This window comes from Salvia hispanica, chromosome 2 (assembly GCF_023119035.1).
Source record: "Salvia hispanica cultivar TCC Black 2014 chromosome 2, UniMelb_Shisp_WGS_1.0, whole genome shotgun sequence".
Lineage (NCBI taxonomy): Eukaryota > Viridiplantae > Streptophyta > Magnoliopsida > Lamiales > Lamiaceae > Salvia > Salvia hispanica.
Window position 1 is genome coordinate 5,827,832 of NC_062966.1, and position 19,999 is coordinate 5,847,830.

The window sequence follows — 19,999 nt, forward strand, 5'->3', positions numbered from 1 at the left end:
TATATTCACTTTTTATAAAATTTTAAATTCAACATATTAAAATATAAATACACATGCATTTCAAAATTTTGAGAAGAAAAAAGTCTTGAACAACATTATTATTTAGTAGAAGAAATCGAAGTAAACTCAATTTTTTTATGTATACTATATTTAGTAATTTAAATTTAAATACATTACTACCTCCATCCCGCATTAACTGTCACATTTACTTTTCTGTACTCGTTTAAATAGTTAAAAGTGAAGAAATAGTAAAGTAAGAGAGAGAATAATGTAAAGAAAACTCTTCCCTACCTTATTCTCTCTTTTATTTTACTATTTCTCGACTTTAACTATTTATTTATTATTTTTACAAAACAAGTGCAAAAAAATAAATGTGACAGATAATGCGGGACAGAGGTTACTCTCTCCGTTCCATAAGAATATGAGCTCTTTTCTTTTTAGTCCGTCCCACAAGAATATGCACTTTTTAATTTTGGAACTCTATCTCTAATGAGGTGGAACCCATTCTCCACTAACCACACTTTATTTACTTTTTCTTTCTACCTCTCTCTTACTTTACCAATTTTGCATTAAAACCCGTCTCGAACCTAAAGTACATATTCTTTGCGGACGGATGGAGTATTAAATAACTCCAATATTACATATAAAAATAAAATTTACCATTTAAAAATATATGCTATTACTATACAAAATCCAATAAATTTGAAGACTCAAATTAAAACATAACTAAAGTGCATATAATAGCATCAACGAGTCATAATGCATAATGCAGTTGGTAGCGCGGAGCTGTGATGACCATAAGGTCATGGGTTCAAACCCCACCACTCGCCCAGAGACTTTCGATCATAATCCATAAACCCGATCAAGAAAGATTAGTCCGATTTCACCAAAGTCGAGTTCGGTACACATGTGGTCAAACAAAAAAAATTGCATATTATAGCCCAACACAAAAAAGCCCAAACTAAACTTTCAGACTAATTTTTGTCCAATTAATAAACATACAACACTACACTATCTAACCCTAATGAAAAGTGGCGCATGTTCTCTCTCTCCCTCACCCACCGCCTTGCCGCCTTCCTTACCCGCCGAGCTGCGCCGCATGCACCAGCAACACGACGTCGCCTTTCTCTAAATTATTTGCAATGTTTTGGTCCTTTGTCTCCATACTCTTCACTTTTGTGGTTGTGCGAGAGTTATGAGTTTTAGGCTTAGAAATGGAGCTTCTCGTTGGCTTCTTTGGGGCAGCACTGCCTTCATCACTGTTGATCTTGGGAGACCTCGATGAATTGCCACCATTTTTAAGGGAATTGGTAGACGTGTGCATAACAACGCTTTTGTTCCTTCCAAGCTTCGGAGATAATGGATATGTAGTTGGAACTATATTGTTTTTTGCATAAAGTGAATTGTTCATTGCTTTGTCCATTGCCAAAATAGCTTTTGAGGTTTAAGCCAATTTTCTTTTAATGAGTGATTTATCATCAATCATGTTATATGTTTCTAGAACATGCTCGTGGTCTCATTGAGTCTACATAGTGGCTTTAGAAATAGGAAAGGACGTTAGGTCATCCTTCTTAGCCATATCTTAATCCATACTCTAAACGTATTTATTATCCTTTAGTAGCCACTTAGATCCTAAAAGCTTTTTCTTTATTAAGCTAAACATATAGGATGGATTTCCTAAGTTCTACATATGGTATATCAAGTGAATAAGGGAAGAAAGGAGAATGGTCATAGCTAAAGAAATGGGTTCAAGGGATGCTTGAAAAGAAAAACAAAAAGAAGAGAAAAGAGAAAGAAGAAAAGGTGGAAAAAAATAATAAAGCCTTTGTTCCTTGCAAGCTTATGAGATATTGGACCTTTAGTTGATATCTGTATTTATAAATACATGTATTTACGTATCTATAATTTGCATAATCATTATGATAGTAGCAGTCAGAGAAAAAAAATAACGGTAAACTACAAATGCGAAAACATTATTCTGAATGCATTTTGTTTGAAATATGAGATGTAGGCTGCAGTTTTATTCTAGTAGGGAGAAGCATGTTGTGCAATATATCCACCGTCCATTAAAAATAAATCACATTTGTCATTTTGGGAGGTCTCTTAAATACGGCCCAATTCTATTTAATGATATACTTTTTTCTCTCTAATTAGGTAAGTCTCATCCTTCACTAATAATACTTTAATCACTTTTTCTTTCTATCTCTCTTACTTTACTAATTGTGCATTACAATTCGTGTCAATTCAAATGTTTTCTATTTTTTTAGGGAAGGACGGAGTTAAACATATATTGTTAAAGAAGATATTTTCTTGAAGATATAAGGTTGCCATCTTCTTTGACTTACGTTTTGTGGATGAGGTAAGCTTGGCATATGCGTAGCTGTGAAAGTCAAGCTATTTCCCTGTTGCTTTATTTCCGCCTCTTGGCTTTCATGATACCAAATACAAGAAGAGAAAAGAGTAACCAAACATAAACAAGGTTTTGAGGTTCCAAAATTTGATTAATAAAGATAGTATTAATACTGTTGATTTTGCTTGCAATGCACTCTTTTCTTTTCAACTTCCTTGGCATTTATTTTCTCTTCATCTTCGAGTAGAACTAACTTTGGCAAGTGCAATGTTACTAAGCTAGACAAATCCCAATCAAATTATGATGCATACAGAGCTTCTAGAATTTATCTTCTGCTTCTCAGCACACTGCGAATCCAGCTGATTTTCTAGCAAGCCTCTGAACTCTCAACCCTTTGATGAACCTGTGGTTTAGCACGTCATGTGAGATGATAAACATGGATATTGTATTGGTTTGTAGCTCTTTTCATGGGCTGTCATCCATTTATTCTCTATTTAAGTGAAGTTGACGAGTTTGTTGAGATTGTGTAGTCGAAACAGGTGAAAAACAGGCGAAAACAGAGTTCAAGGAGGCAAACCAGAGGCTGGAGGCAGAAAATGCTTGCTCTGGCGTTTGAACGGGATACAAAATGCGAAACAGTGGAATCGTCCGAATCAGGCATTGGGTTGAAGGAAGAACACCCAATCGGGACGATCGCAAGTCAGTGGGAGCAACCAAGTGTAAAAATTCTCCTAAATATATTACATAGAATATTTAAAGATGTGTGATGCTATTTTTAAAGTATGAAGACCACAAATGTGCAAGTGTCATACTAATAAAAATGTTATTTCTCTCTATATTAGAACATCTGATTGATCCAAAAAAAACTATACCACCAAACTAGAAAGGAAAAAAAAATAGATAAAAGAATCAAAATGAGAGCAAATGTGTATTACAGAATTGAACACGCACTTGGATACAAGGGTGCATTATACGTCATTACTAAGAATAACACAAGTGGCCGTAAACAACATCATAGAGAGCATAGTGCCAGTATTTAAAGTTTCTTCACAATTTCTTCATTGGCACGTTTGTAGTAAGTCATTCTGCGAATTGAAGCCAGACCATCTTCAAAGTTTTTCCTCAAATATGCATCTTCAAATGACTTGGACCAATCTCTCAATTTTTCTTGCAACTGCAAATGTGGGTGGATGAGATATTTTAATACTCCCTCTGTCCCAGCCTAAGCGAGATGTTTCATTTTTGCACAGGTATTGAAAAAATAATACTCCCTCCGTGCCAACTAAGTTGAATCGTCCTCCTTTTTTAGTTGCCCCAACTAAGTTGAGTCATTTCCTTTTTTGACAAAAAACAATACATCCAATCCCTCTTACTTTATTCCATCACATACTTTACTCTCTCTTTATCTTTGTTATTGTATTCCTCTCTCCTACTTTTCAACACATTTTCATAATCTCCGTGTCCAAAAATTTTGACTCACCTTAGTTGGGAAGGAGGGAGTAATAAATAGTGGTTAAAGTGGAGGGAAAGTAAATTAAGAAAGAAAATAATGTAGATGAACTCTCTTCTACATTATTATCTCTTTTACTTTACTTTCTCACTTATTTGTAGTATCATTTTCCCAAAACACGTACGAAAATGAAATGTCTTGCTTAGGCTAGGACGGAGGGAGTAATATATATCAAATTTCAAATAACTACTGATGAGGCAGGGTCATTTTGAACCTTGCGTGTAGCCATAGTGTCTCACTTACAATATAAATTGATTTTTAAATTTCAGCATTGGGGTTTGAATAGTTTGAACCCCAGTGGTGGTGGAGTATAGGTTCATAACAGGAGAGGATGTCCTTTTCAAAGCATAAATCCATAGTAGTATGCATTCTTTAATATTTCCTACCTATCTCTACAGATTTAGTTAAAACTTAATGATACTCATTAATAAAATCTTAATTGGAAAAAGCAACTGTTATATTAATAATGATCCAAAAAATGATATGTAGAGTAGATTTCAAATGGTATTCAGAGGTTGTATAGCTGAGATTTTTGTAGTTGACATGTAATCGGTTGGGATGTACATACCTGAGCCTGTATTTGATTTAATGTCTGAGCATCTTCTGCTTCATCAACAGCCTCCCTTAATTCCATGATCTGCACTTCAACAAGTTAAAGCAATATTAGATTAACAATCCCCAAAGGTATTCATAGAAAGTGAGTTTTGAGTATGACCACAAAATATAATGACAAAGGTACAGCTCATATGACCAAATTGTCAAGCATCCCAACGTTCCCAATCCCATCAAGCCATTCGTTTTGATCATTGGAAAGATGATTTATAAATGTCAAGATCACATCACAATGCCAAGGAGAAAATTTAGTCGATCAAGCCTTATGAGCTTAATAGAATCATAATAAAACTAAAGAGTCGGTACTTTAGCATTTTGAATATTTGCCTGATTCAATCTTTATTACCCTGAATACAACCTGAGTTTTGATTAAATGGCTCTTCCAAGCACCTTCAGAATATGACCAAACCACAGAAAAAGTTTGTACAAATGCACCCACAAACACACATACACATCTCAAATGCACCATTCATTGAGATTTTTGAAGATGATACATGATAAGCAAAGGAATAACAATTTTTGAAGATGATACATGATAAGCAAAGGAATAACAAGTCTCAATGTTCTTCACTTTACCTCTGCAAGTAGTTCTGGATCAGTGATCCTTTCTTCTTCGTCAACTGGCACACCTTCCAACTTCATCTACGTGTATTATTTGAAAAATTAGGAGAAAGGGATGGTAACAAAACTACTTTTGTTAATATTATCATTTGAACATATCTAAACTATATCTTCCCAGAAGCAAAGAGGAAGAAGATACACTTTGCAGAAACATAACAAGAATTTCCAAAAATTTCCTTTATCGTTCCAAAACCCACATATATAAAGTACTCCTATAAACTAATCTTTTTGTTTGCAACCTTGGTTATATCGTTTAAATTGCTATTTATTGAGATTGCAACTGAGATGTAAGCATGAGAAGTACATGATACACTGAAAGAAAACATACAATGTAGATTGCCCTCGACAATGGGTCAGCAAGTGTCCGATACGCATCTATAACCCGAGCAGACTGCTCAGCCGCATAATCCCTCTCCCTCTAGTTCAAAAGGAGCAAATTAGATGTCCAATCTTCCACGGTGAATGATATTTAGTCTTTAAACAAATTGAAACAGCACAGGGTGAGACTGACCTGCGTTTTAGAATGAACCAAATCCGGATGAAGTTTCTTTTGCCAATCTTTGTACTTCTTCTCTAATTCCCCATCCTCAATACTGTATCTCCTTCCTCTGCATTAGCAATAGCAATAGCAATAGCAACAGCAACAAATTATCATTCTGTATAGCTGAACAGCTTATCTCTTCTCCCCAAATATTATACCATTATCGAGTAATTAAAATAGTAGTATCCAAAATACCATACTTATTATAATAAACCTATAGAACATTATAATGAGGCAAAAAAATTTATCCAATACCAAGCAGTTTATTTTATGAATAAACCACATTATGATAATTAACAAAATCCTAATACATTTATAGAGAGACGATCGCGATTTATAAAGGAAAGAGTAATACTGACAGGCCGAAAATTTGGAAATAATCGATGGATTGATTGACCGGTTGGACGCTGCGACAGGCTTGGCAGAAGAGGAACGACGTCGCATCGTCGGCCTTGGTGGCGCAGTTCCAGCAGTAAAGTTTGGCGTCCTCTGAGAGCGATGAGAAAGGGCTCTTATCTTTTACAAAGAAAATTGCGTTTTCTCTGGAAAGGATACTGGTTAGGTTTGGCGACGATCTTCGTTGGAGGCTGCTGAGAGAGAGGGAGGAGAGAGGAGAGCTGAAAATCGCAGAATCATGAAGAGTAGCGATGCAAACAGAAGAGGTTAAATCTGTGGAATTGATTGCACGAGAAACAATTGCTGGGATTCGTGTGGAGTGGAGAAGCTTCTTCATCCACATCAATGATTAGTTTATGAGGTATGAGTAGAAGCAATCAGAATTGCAGAGGGGAATTGCGATTTAGGGAAGAAGACGAAGTGGGGATGGAGACTTGGGCTTAAATACAAGTTTATAGAGCATATTAGTTCATTTTGATACATTTAGCAGTATTATACTTTATGTATTAAATTTAATTATTATATTTAGCATGTGTCTGTTTAATTTTTTTACGCTATTAATTCAGCTTTACAAAAACCCAACTGAACTCATTGTATACAATATAGAAATTTTTATAATCAGTATGGTTTATTGATTTAATTTCATTTTTATTTGTAGTTAAAATACAAGTAATAATAATAATATTTGTATATTAATATAATTAATAATATTTATTTTAATAGTAATGTATTTAAAAAAACCATTTGCTTTTTTTCACTTTTTGTATGTGTACCATATATTGCAATAACTTTTTATCCTCTTAATCCATTATAAAATTAATAGTATTAATAATGGACCTCACATCCCATTTACTTTTTTCATTTGCTTTCCTTTACAAAGTCAAAATAATATCTTAAAACTCATGCGAGTCAAAATGATTCTTTAAATGGTGGACGGAGGGAATAATAAATTAATCTCACTACAAACTACGAATTTTAACGCTCTATATCCATCCCATAAAAATAGAAAAATTATCAATGCAAAATTGGACTACTTCTTTTTATGACCGAAGATGTACTAATTTGATAGAAAATATCAACAAAACATACTCCCTTGTCCCCCGATATGTATTCTTATTTGACTCGACATAGGTTTTAAGAACTATAAAGAAAAATGAGTTGAAAACGTTAATGATAGGTGCATCCTACTTTATATATTAGTTTTATAATATAATGTGAGAGGGAAATAAGATTATGAATATGAGGTTTATTATCAAAAATAGTAAAGTGAAATGAGACAATGTCACGAATTCGATTATCCATAGATGGCAAAAGCCACATCAGATAGGTTCCATAGAATAAAACAAAACACGGCATGACAAATATTTATATAATTATCACATAAAAATATACTTAGGCAATTGCCCTTATTTAAAAAGAAAGTCCACCTCATTCACTTAGCTCCTCATTCACTTTCTGCTCCAACCACAAACAATGTGCAAAGTTCACTCTTTGAAATAATATGATATGCTAAAATTAGACTTTGTAAAATACTAATCTTAAAGACAATGCATGCATCCTAAATCCTAATTGTGTAATCAAATTATCTTTCATTAACTTCCTATAATAAATCAAACTCATCAATTAAACGCTAAAGTCCCCAAACACTAAACCAAAATAATCCCATTATTTAAATTCTCAACACACCAGAATTACGATTCCTTAAAAAATTAGAGCAGGTCAGTATCCAAACCTCCATCCACTAATTGATTCTATATGGATCCAAACTTGCAATTAAATAAATTAGGCCCAAGCATTACAAATTAACTAGCCATAGCATTTAATCCACAAGAGAAGAAATTATAATCCCATCTGACTACAAACAAATCATCTCCCTACTTCTATTTCAAACAAATCATCTCCCCACAAGAGATGATTTCAAACAAATCATCTCAATTTGCTGTCTCATGTCACAAATAAACGCGACTCCGTTTCTCTCCGCCGCCACCAATTCTGGAACTTCGCCGGCGAGCGAGTCGTAGCGCCGCCGCGCCATCTCCTTTCTCAAGCAGGTAAGTCCCTCTCCCCTTTCCCCATTCTTAGTTTTTAATTCCAAACTTTTATTCAATTTCAGAGTTTTGAAAAGATTGGGGAAATAAACTGGATTCATAGGCTACAAAACTTCTACAGAAATCAAAGATCGGAGCTTGAACGTAAATGGATTACTCAAAAGGTCTCAAAGTGATGTACTTGATTCATGCAAGTGTACTACTGAGGGATATATACCTTTTTGGAAGGAAGAAGGATATTTCAATTGGAAGAAGGAATGAACTCATGGCTTTCTCTACTACAAACCCTGAGGGCCGTTTCTCTGGAACCTCTCTCTCAGATTTAATTTGGATGTGAAAGAACGTGGAAACATGGAATATTTGTAGGCAGAAACGTAGGCGTGCACAAACCGAACCGAAACCGAAACCGGCTGCAGCAGTTCGAACCGGCAGACGGTTCGGCGGTTCTAGCGGGCCGGTTCAGGTTCACGATTTTTAGAAACCGGAACAGGCGGTTCAATGGTTCGAACCGGCGGTTCCCATAAAATTTTTAAAAAAATTATTTATTATTTATAAAAATTATTTTTTATATTTAAAAATTAATTTTCACAAATAAATATATACAAGAATTTCATAATAGCCCATATTTATTTGTTGGGCCTCTGAATTCTAAGAAACCATTTTTGGTTGTTTCTCTTTTATAGAGACATTCTTAAATATTTTATGTTTCACTTTCGATATGAGACAAAATAGTTGAAGTATTTTCTTTTATAACTATATGTTTAGATCATTCATTAATCTTTTTTTAATGTTAGGACAAAACTTTCTTTATTTTTTATATTTTATTATTTACTATTTTTATATGTATTTTTGTCATCATTCCTTTTATAAGACAAATTTATAGTTAATACTAGCATCACCTAGAATAGTTTAATTAAATTTGAATGTGGCATGTTGCTCATAATTTGTATATTTATAGAATGTGGACGTGTTCAAATAATTGGATTTACATGTAGTTATGTTAGTCATTTTTCTCACTGTATTGATTAAAATTAAAATGTGCAAAAAAGCAACAATTAATATAATTTGTATAATAATGATAAAAAACAATTAAAAAAGAACAAGTATTTAAATTTATTGTGCAAGACTTCAAAGTCTTTTGTGATTTGTAACTGTTGTAACTTGTCGCTTAAATTTATATTAATAAAATTGCAATTTTCTTCGTGATTTTTTGAATTTTATTTACGCACATTCCATATACAAATAAAGAACAAAATGCAAAAAAAAAAAAAGAACCGCCGAACCGGCCCGGAACCGGCGGTTTTGAACCGTCGCCTGAACCGGCGGTTTTTAGAATCGGAACCGCCTAAACCCTTGGCGGGCCGGTTCAGGTTCATGATTTTTTTGAACCGTGAACCGGCGATTCCAAACCGGAACCGGCGGTTTTTGAACCGTGTGCATGCCTACGGAATCGGTTGCTATTGTTTGGGAAAGATAGGTACGTATATATTATAAAGATTTGATTTACATCTAGTTGGAGACTTTTCTGATATAGGGAAACCTTAGGCCGTAGGAATTGAGTTGGAGATATGTTTGACTGAAAATAAAAAATAAGAGGATTGATTTTGGGCTAAAGGGGCTTTCAACTAACTAAAATAATTGGGCTAGCAAAAAGAATTATTTCTTAGGACCAGATGTAAATTCTTTTTCCATCGTCGAAATCACATGTCTCGTTCCTTGGTCTTCCATTTGCATCTTTTTCATTAGTCGTATGTCGAGTCCTTCGAACATATAAAGAACTTGGGCCTTAAAAAAAAAATTTGACTGTACAAACGGCGTCTTTGCGAACAAATAAAAAGATAGAAAAAGTCGGGGTGTTACATTTAATAAGGGACGAACGAATATGAAAAATTAAGACATGTAATAGAGGACGGAGAGAATACAAACTATCTTGCTTTGAAGATGGCTCGAGACTTCTACAGCAATTAGCCGAAAAGAGGTCAAATTTAGCGAGGATTTAGCAAAATGGAACAAAAATGAGTGTGTGCCCTTATTATAGAAACTTATCAAGATTTTGACCAAGAAACTAATAGAAATTATTAAGCATTTCCTATGTTTGATTCATGAGGTTAGACTAGGCTGGGTTTTTCATTTTTTGTTTGATACATGGTGGGCCGACATGGTTTAAAGGTAAAAATGCATTTTTACCCCTCAATTAATGGGCTATTTTATAGATAAAAATGTAGTCGATGTTTTGGGTGCATATATTGGTTGTGTATATGATTTACAACCATCCACTTGAGACTGTTAAAATTTCTACACTCAGCCTTCTGTTCTCAACCATATATGTCACAGAAATGTGGTAGTACTAAAACAGTTGCAGCTGATAAAGGGAAAAATGAGTCCAAAAAATACTCCATCACATATATGAGGCTACATATAACATATACAATAAAAAATGTTGGGAGAGAAAGACATGAGAACTGAATGCAGGTGGCGGGGTACAGATAAATTTTGCTACTACATAAGAGCATCCACAATGCCGGCTAGCCAACCGGCTAGCCGGTTCGCGTCGCTAGCCGGTCGGCTAGCCGAACCACTGCAAGCGGCCAGCCCAAAATCGGCGAGGAAATCGGCGTGGGCTAGCCGATTGGCTGGCGCTGGCCGCCATTGTGGCGTGCCGATCGGCCAGCGCCCTTTTTCGTTTTTTTTTTTTTTTAAAATTTTTGAAAACCTATATAAACGCGATTTTAGTTTCATTTTCATTTGCACCACTTGTTTTAACGAGTTTTCTCTCTCTCTAAATTTCTGTACAAGAGCATCATCGAGCGATGAGTAACGTGGGTGGTAGTGGTGGGGATGCCGAGGAGTACGAACGTCGATGAACGAGGCTATGGAGGCCTACATGAACCGCAAGATGGAGCGGTACATGCGAAGGGTGGAACAGCAGGAGATACCTCGCCCACCACCGGTTGTCCACCGCCGAGCAGTGATTAATCGGGATCACGTAGCCGCACATCACGGCTATATGACGACTACTTTTCAGAGAACCCGCGGTATCCCACAAACATGTTTAGGCGGCGTTTTAGAATGCACAGGGACTTTTTTATGCGTATCGTTGACGCTTTGGACCGTCGATGTAACAGCCCAGAATTCTAGGGTACAATAAATACGGGGCTGCTACCAAAACGGACATCAAGGCACTGAGAATAAAGCCTAGGGTTTCAATAAAAGAGGTTCGACTAAGGCATTAAACGAACTAACAAGCCCTAAGTCAACGATTTAGTCAAGAGGAATAAATGAAGGATAAATATCATAAAACGTGATCGAAATCAGAAGGGGTTCAACATGAGTCAACAGAACCACAACAAGTCTCAAACTTCTAACTCAAAAGGGGCAAACTCAAAGTAATCAAAGAGTACTAGAATGTGTCAAGAATTCAGCGGAAAAGACCAAGAGTAGTGGAGCCATGTATGGAGACACGACTACACTCAGTGTTCAGAACAACCGTCTTAATTAATTAATGAGGTCAACACCCGCCACCGCTCGTCGCCATTCAACCTGCACATAAGGAAAACACATGCAGGGCTGAGTATTTTGAAATACTCAGTGAGCTCGTTGCCAAAACATTTTATAAGTTATGCCACCCTTACCAAGTGTACTCGAGTTTTACATTTTATCAAAACAAAAATATCATCGAGTATCACAAAATATTTTCATAGATTGGCCAATCAAATATCTCCCATTTTCTCATCAAATTCCACAATCTCAATCATATCCATGGTGCGACGAAAGTGTGGCCACACTTTCCGCCCACGAGACCGGCCGACTAGCAAGGACGGCTCACGATCCCCTCGTGTACACAGCCTGGTAGGGTTTGCGGCCCGTACTCAGACCCGAATTCGTATAACATATCCAAAACCTTGGCCCAATGGAGCGAACTCACAAACTAGGCTTCAGGCACAATATCACAATAAAACAAATATAGGCATGGCATAACAGTTAAACCACCCTTATAACACCAATCAATATTTTGCAAGAAATAAAAGAGTTTAAGAATAAAGCCCACCTCGACTGCTTAGATTTCAAGTAAGTTTCTCTTTTCCTTTATCTGACTTTGCAACCGAGGTTTCACCTTTTAAGAAGCACATAGGCACATACAAATCAAAATCGCAACTCAAAGTCTAATTCATGCATGCCTCGACGTTTTTTCCCCTTTCCTAACGACTTAACTTAATATGGTCAAACATAAACATGTTCTATATATATATATATATATATAATTCGTTCGCATAATAAATCTAGATCTAGCATTAATATATATCGCGCATGAGTATTTCACCAACACACAACACACACACATAACACACACGCATAACACACACACCACATGCATACATATTTTCTATGTCCTTTTTATCCCACTCTCGCTTAATTAATATGCATGAGGGTTCAAGAGTACCGATTAATCGGTTAGAAAGAAGAGGAATCAAGTAGAAGAAGAAGATAATTATAAGAATACCTTTTTGAGAAAAACGATCGGTAGAAAGTAAGTAAAGACTTGGTTCTTCAAGAATTCTTGGATCAAACTTCAATTTCTTCTCAAGGGATGCAAGATTAATGGAGTAAAGTAGAAGAAAATTGAGAGAGAGTTGAGAGAGGGAGGGGGGGACGAAAATATGGGGGCTAGGGTTTAGGAGTCCTCTTATTTATAGTGCTCAACAAGATCTTTAGGTAATTAGGATAGAATATTTGGTAAGATTTCATTCTCCACAATTAAATAAATAAATATTGTGAAGTAGGGAAGAAGAATTAACAAAAATAGACTAGGGTATCAAGGCATGTAATTTTCGAAATATATGGCTCTCAATTAGCCAAGATTTTGTTTTGGTTTATTTTACGGAGTAGAATAAAATATCACGGAGCAAAATAAATAAACAAATAAAAATCCTCCAATTTGGAGAATGGAACTAGGCGTGTATTAGCCTATTAAATAAGGAATGAGCTTTTTTAATATTAACTAAAATAGGATATGACAAGATCTCTTGAGGTATGGAAAGATTTGGTAGAATAATTAAATTCTAGGTATGGAAGGAAATCAAATAAGGAATCAATAAAATAAGCAAAATATTATTTCCTTCCCAACATGGTGATTTTCGAAAATCACTATTAAATAAGGGGGTGTCGATTTTTCCCATTAAAATAAGGAATAATTGGGTCTTGGATTTAATTTGGATAAATATCCCAAGAATTAAATTAGATCCGGAAAAATAGAATTTCTTCTTCAAAAGTCAAGGGGGGTCGAAAATCTCAAGAATTTGGGTGACAAGTATTTATGGAAATTTTCTCTAGTATTCTCACTCACCCTTAAACAATTAATTTACCACATAAATCACACAATTTAATAAGTCACATGCCACATCATAAAATCAATAAGTTTGACTTTTCAAACTTTCAACGCAAACCCTAGACTCAACTCGGCCATAGCATCACATGCATTAAATGCATTCACGACTCCACGTCATCAACAATTAATTCTAGGGCTCTAAAATTAGGGTTCTAAATTCGGGATGTTACATCCTACCACACTTAAAAAAAAATTTCGTCCCGAAATTTGGTACCTTTATGGAAAGAGTTCCGGGTATAGGTTTATCATCTCATCCTCACGCTCCCACGTGGCTTCCTCGGGCCCGTGGTTTCTCCATTGAATTTTCACGAATGAAAAACGTTGTGCACATTCCCAAGGCTGGGCGGCACGCTAAACGATAAGCTACGGGTCCTACCCCTTCTAGAAATTCGTACGGCCCTATAAAACGCGGTTTCAGTTTGCCTTTGACTCCAAAACGCGTTATCCCTTTTGGGGAAAAATAATTTTTTTATTCATTGGAAAATAAAATAAGAGTTTTACAAGTATTCAATCACCAAAACGGATTTCTAGTATACAAACTCTAACAATCCCACCTTGACCAAAAGCCCCATTACAACCAAATGTTCAAAGTCCTAATTCTCCCACTTCTTATACCTGTGAAATGATCGAGGTCTTGTATTGCTCAACTCCCATTCCTTCAACACGGCTTTCATACGGCTTTACCGCTAATGCCTTCTGAAAGCGGATCTCATGCTTGCTTTTCTCGACTCACCTTGACCACTTTTATGTCTCCTCGCACTATATCTCAAATCATATGATACTTCCTCTCTATGTGCTTGCTCGCTATATGAGCCCGTGGGTTCCCTGCCCTTCCACAAAGACCGTAATCGGCCACAATAAATGGCGAGCTGCCTGGGCATATTCGTAACCACACCTAAGTCCAGCAGTTTTAAGCTATACAAACCTCTTTTGCAAATTCTCCGAAGCGGCCATTATTCCGCTTCCATGGTAGAGTCTCGCAATGCATATCCGCTACACTCTCAAATTACAAATTTCCACCTCCTAAGGTAAACACATATCCTAAGCTGATTTTTCCGAATCTACATCACCTGAAAGTCCAATCTCTATATCCTAAAGGACAGAGTCACCGCATTGTAAACTAAAACATAGTCCTTAGTCCGATTAAGGTACTGAGTATGTTCTTTACGGTACCCAACGTCCTGGTCAGGGATTCCGATTGATATCTTCGTTACCATGCCAACAAAGAAAGCAAATATCGGGTCTGGTATTAAAGATAAGATACATGAGATCACTACAACAACCGAGGCATATGGTACTCATTCTCATTCGCTATCTCGGATGATGTCTTTGGACACATCTCTTGAGATAAATGGATTCATGTCTAAAGGTAAAGAAACTCCTCTGGCATCTTGCATGCTAAAGTTATTCATCAGTATCGATGTAAGATTCGATAAAGACAACGTTCTCTTTGCATCGTTCAAGAACCTTGATACCGAGAATGTGTCCTTCAGACACCATGTTCTTCATCTCGAACCGTCGGACAACCATGTTCGCATCGATGACAACATCTTTTTATTGTTTCCAATTAGAATAATGAAATCTATATATAAAACTAAGAACAAAACATTTCCTTTTCAACCTTCTTATACATGCAAATGCCTTTCCTTGGGGCATTTTTCGAATCCAAACTTTTGAATGTAGCTTGATCAAACACCGGTTCCATGATCTAGATTTTCAAACCATGTGTCTCCTTGCCCTTTACTAATGGCCTCTGTGTCGTTCCATGTGATGGTTCCCCCTCAAGACCAGCGTTTAAAACGCAAATATAACGTCCATCCGCCATACTTCCTAATCCATGTAAGCCGCTATAGAAAAAGAATACGGATCGATTTGAGGATGGCCACCGGGGAGTAAGGTCTCATCGTAGTCTATGCCTCTATACCCCTATCCACTAAGCCTCGCCTTAAAGACTTTAACTCGTCCATCGGGTCCACGCAGCGCTTGTATATCCACTTGCTCCCAATGGCAAGCACAACCCCAGTGACGCATGTAACCAGACGTCTTTGTCCACCATTGATTGTAGTTCCGAATCCATTGCTTTCACCCATACGCAATGATCACATCCGCCCTCGCGCTCTCAGCATTCCGGTGATCAAGTACATTTGGCTGCCCGAGTGAGTTGATCCATCACTCCTAAACCAATGTATCTGGGCTCAGGTGAGAGATCATCCCACCTGCATTTCATGCACTATAACATCCGGAGTATTAGCTGAAGCTTCGGGATTGTTGTTACACTAGGTAATTGTTTTTAAGTTAATGAATGTGGATCTGTGAGTTACCTTCTGGCAGCTATCTCACCGTCGGTCTTATGATTCATTACAAAGTCTTCCTCTAAGAATGTGGCATGAGTGCTCACAATTACATTCGATCTCGGAGACTATATAATTCATAAGTTTTCGATCCTCTAGGGTAACCTATAAACACACATACCTCCGTCTCAGATTCCAAATTAGTCAGATCCTTTCCAACGCACGGGTCGGGACACCTCCACACTCTCCGAGATGTTCCAGACAGCTTCGCCTATCCACAACTCATATGGGGTAGTAGGAACTGATTTAGAAGGTGTTGTCTAAGAGATAGCTTGCCGATAGCAAAGCATGCCCCCAAACGAAGTAGGTAACCGTGCATAACTCATCATCGAGCGAACCATGCTTAATAAGGTCATATTCCTTCTTTCGCCTTACGCCCATTCTCGTCAGTGTGCCCTAGCGCTAGTCAATGGGATTGACTCTCCCGTCAATCGATAAGTGTCCAAAAACTCGACACTTAGGTACTTCGCCTCCGCGATCAGATCGTAGGCATTTGATACTGCCATGACGCTGCCTCTACCTTAGCCTTAAATTCTTGAACTTGTCAAAGTTTCCTGCACTCGTAGCTCATCAAATGCACGTATCCAATTTTCAGAAGTCATCTATAAGCGTGACGAAATATCGAAACCGCCTCGTTTCGGTTGACATTGGTCCACACACATCAAGCATGAATGAGCTCGCTACTTTGACCTAAAAGGTCTCTAGTCCCTGACCTAAAATATTGAAAACCAATTGAAGGAATTGACAAATGAAGCGGCGCGGCGGATTAACATAATTTAACAATGATTGATCGCACAAATAAATCACATAATAATCGATCTATTTAGCCGATTATTTAGACAAAATCTATTCGCGTAATTCTTCTTAGTCCTTTGACCTAAAAGGTCTCTTAGTCCCTTTGACCTAAAAGGTCTCTTAGTCCCTCGACCTATATTTTCTCGTCTTATTTTCCTATTTAGTATTAAGTTCCTTTGGGCCTGCAGTATTTGTGGATCTATGGAATGTTTTGGATATGGGCTCATCCAATTTATCTTTTTACTAATTAAATTGAACCCACAATTTAATATAAGCTTAATCGAAATATTACGAGTACCTACCATGTAAGCAATATTAACTCTCCCCATCCAAATCAAATTATAAGTAATCCGGCTCTCGCTTTAACTTTCATTTCTCGCTTAAGATAAAAATGTCCATTAATTAATTAATGTCTGCTATGGACTTAATTAATTAACTTCTTATTAATTCCAATGTTAATTTAGTAATTTAAACGCTTATTTATTATTCATGTAAGACCAAACTCCCAACTAGCTAGGTTCAATAATAAAACCTTGTTTCGCCCTGAGGACATTATCAAACGACTCCTACACCCATTCAATATAATAGCAATCCCAAAGACCGCTAGATATTAATCACCACTCACCCAATATATCGTTTATCAATACGAAAAACCCGCATCATTTGATAAGTCAAAGTAATGCATAATCAATACCGTATGCTCAATGCTAACCTACATTGATTAAGAAACAAATATTTATCAAGACTTCGCCTTTCGTAGATAGCCTAAGGACAAGTCTTACTTATGATCAGTTCGTGCTATACCACACCAATGTCATCTTATTTCAGTAAGGCTTAGAAATATGCGGACCGACATTGCAACCTTTCTCGATGGATAGTCTAATTCTATCTAGGTTGTGAAATTCTTCTTTTTCTTTGTTTAGGATCGCCTAGTGTTACCTTAAAGTGGACGCCGCCCACAACCGGTCTACTAAAACAAAGACTTAGACCTTGTTAAGTTAACCTATACATTTAAACATGCAATTAACATCCATTAAATGTAAAACATAACAACATTATGACAAAAATAATCTATTTTATTCCTTTGAAAATAAAATAAGAGTTTTAGTGATTCAATCATCGAAATGTGATTTCTAGTATACAAACTCTAACACTTTATACACCCGACAATAAAACCTAGTCCATCGGTGGAACTCCCTGTTCTCCCGATGAGGAAGGATGTATTCCCCGTGTCGGGTCAACTCCTTCGACCTCTTTACTTCACTAACTTCTTCACTTGTGCTCTCCGCAACGGCAGTTTCTTCATCAACACTTACATCATCGGTAGAAAAGGAACTGGGATTACGGGGTTATCAATACTTACATTGGATAGCCTCAACGGGAAGTAGTTGGGTGAGCGTCACCTTTAGGAACATACTATCCTACTTCGAGACTTGCTCGGCGGAACCGCTTGCTCAGGTTGTTAGGCCCACTCGAGATTACTTGGTGTTGGCATTGGCGCTGATATCCAACTTAGCGGGTCCTACCATTACGCTCCCGACCAGCGAGGTGGGTATAGAAGTATCCGGTTTCAAGGAAATTGCAATCCATGGTGACAAACACTCGGTTGGTTTTAGGATCGAAGCACCTATACCCCTTTTGGTTTACCCCGTATCCACGAAGACGGAGCACCCAAAGACTCGTGGTTCAGAGTTAAGGGTGGTGGAATTTTGTGAAGGAGGGTAGGGCTTGGAGTGGTGTTTGGTGTTTGAGGATACTTGTGGGTAATGTTTTAAGAGGTAAGCTGAGGTGTGCAATAGCTCGGCCAGAAGTGTTTTGGGATTTTGACTCAATGAGCATAGAGCGGGTCATTTCTAGGAGGGAACGGTTTTTCTTTCGCTACACATTTCGTTCGGAGTATAGAGCATCAATGGTCGGTTGAATTAGGCCATTTTCTTGAAAAAATTGTTTCATGGCGAGTTAACGAATTCCTCCCATTATCGATCTCGGGATTTTTATAGAGTGTTGGTACTGGTTTTGATAAGGTGCCACGTCAATTATTTCCCGGTTCGGATATCTCGCGAGCGAGAGATATGGTTGCACCAATAAGGTGCGGTTTAATTCCTTCGAGACATGGCTAATAGACAACAATTTGTGAGACATTGAAGGAATGTAAAGACAATTAGATAATTGAAGTGTAGGTGAGATAATTCCTTTTTAAAAGGGGCTAGCCGTCGCTAGCGATCGGTCGCCACAATGGCGGCGGCGGACCGGCTAGCGGTCGGAATCGGCGTATGCTCGCCGATTTTTCGCCGATTCGGCTATGCATTCTGATGGTCGACTAAGCGAGACGCGCAGGGCGCTTTAACCGCTGTAGCCGGCATTGGAGATGCTCTAGTTACAAATTAAAATTCATTAATCTCAAAATGATTTATTTATATGAGACGTAGGAAGTAAATTTTCTCGATCAATAGTAAATCTGTCTTATATGTCTTAGAAAATTAAATAATTTTAATGATTTTAATCTAATTATTAATAGTAAAATATTAACGTTATGGGCCAAAAATGGCCTCAATACATTAAGTGATTACATAAATTAAAAGTCGTTGATTAGAGCCCAATTTGCAACACTTATATAATAGGGGTTCGTGTAAAAAAAATGGACCCAATTTTCTGTCAGCTCACATGCACTAAGCCATCTAACCATATGGCACCTCGCCTATTTATGAGTCATGAGATAACTGCAGAGATAAATACAATATAAAATTCTCTCTCTCTCCAATCCAAATCTCCTTTTTCGGCTAAAGCCTCGAGATAGAAAGTAAGAAATGAACATATCGTAGTAATGGTTCAAAAGCTGGCCAAGCTCCCGCTCGGTGGCTTGGCCCAAAGTAGTCCATCCCGTATGTAACACCCACCATTTATGAACCCAATTAATCTAATATCACCTTGCATTAGTTGTTATTTTCGTCTATTCGGGTCTTAAAATGCGCGCAATCTCGTTAATCATAAAGAATACGCTTAGTAGTTTTGCTAATTGCGATATAAAAATCAATGAGTTCTTTTAACACAAGTTCGAGATAGTTTTTGAAAAGTCACATGCTATTACAACTTGAAGATCGAGAATACAAAAAAAGAGGAGAGGCCCGAGTATCGCAGGTGTCACATCCGGACCGGACAACCGTAAAGTTGTCGGACTCGGTCAGCCGACATCGAGCTGGCAGATCCGGCGTTGATCCGGAGCAGGCCCAAGCTCGTCTAATCTCCACCTTCATTTCGTGCCCCTTGATCGCTACACGCGTACATCCGAACCTACAAAGAGAGATAGATATTAGTCCCATCACAACCACATCTTTGCATCATATCAAGAACGTTTCCCATATGACGACGCATGTTTCTAGACGACGGTT

The 19,999-nt window shown here is 37.2% G+C and overlaps 1 protein-coding gene and 1 long non-coding RNA gene across 2 annotated transcripts; one reads left to right on the forward strand and one right to left on the reverse strand.

Annotated features, from left to right (window-relative positions):
• The first annotated feature begins 954 nt into the window (after positions 1–954).
• LOC125207288 lies at positions 955–3,186 on the forward strand. The gene is made up of 2 exons (XR_007173944.1): positions 955–2,359; positions 2,694–3,186. It is a non-coding gene; the product is annotated as an uncharacterized LOC125207288 (long non-coding RNA).
• Positions 3,187–3,230: 44 nt separating this feature from the next.
• On the reverse strand, positions 3,231–6,479 carry LOC125207287 (iron-sulfur cluster co-chaperone protein HscB homolog). The gene is made up of 6 exons (XM_048106565.1): positions 5,994–6,479; positions 5,605–5,701; positions 5,422–5,511; positions 5,049–5,114; positions 4,429–4,497; positions 3,231–3,524 (listed from the first exon to the last, which is right to left on the reverse strand). The coding sequence occupies exons 1-6, from the start codon at positions 6,371–6,373 to the stop codon at positions 3,387–3,389; spliced, it is 840 nt and encodes a 279-aa protein (XP_047962522.1). The 5' UTR covers positions 6,374–6,479; the 3' UTR covers positions 3,231–3,386.
• Between the last annotated feature and the right edge of the window lie 13,520 nt (positions 6,480–19,999).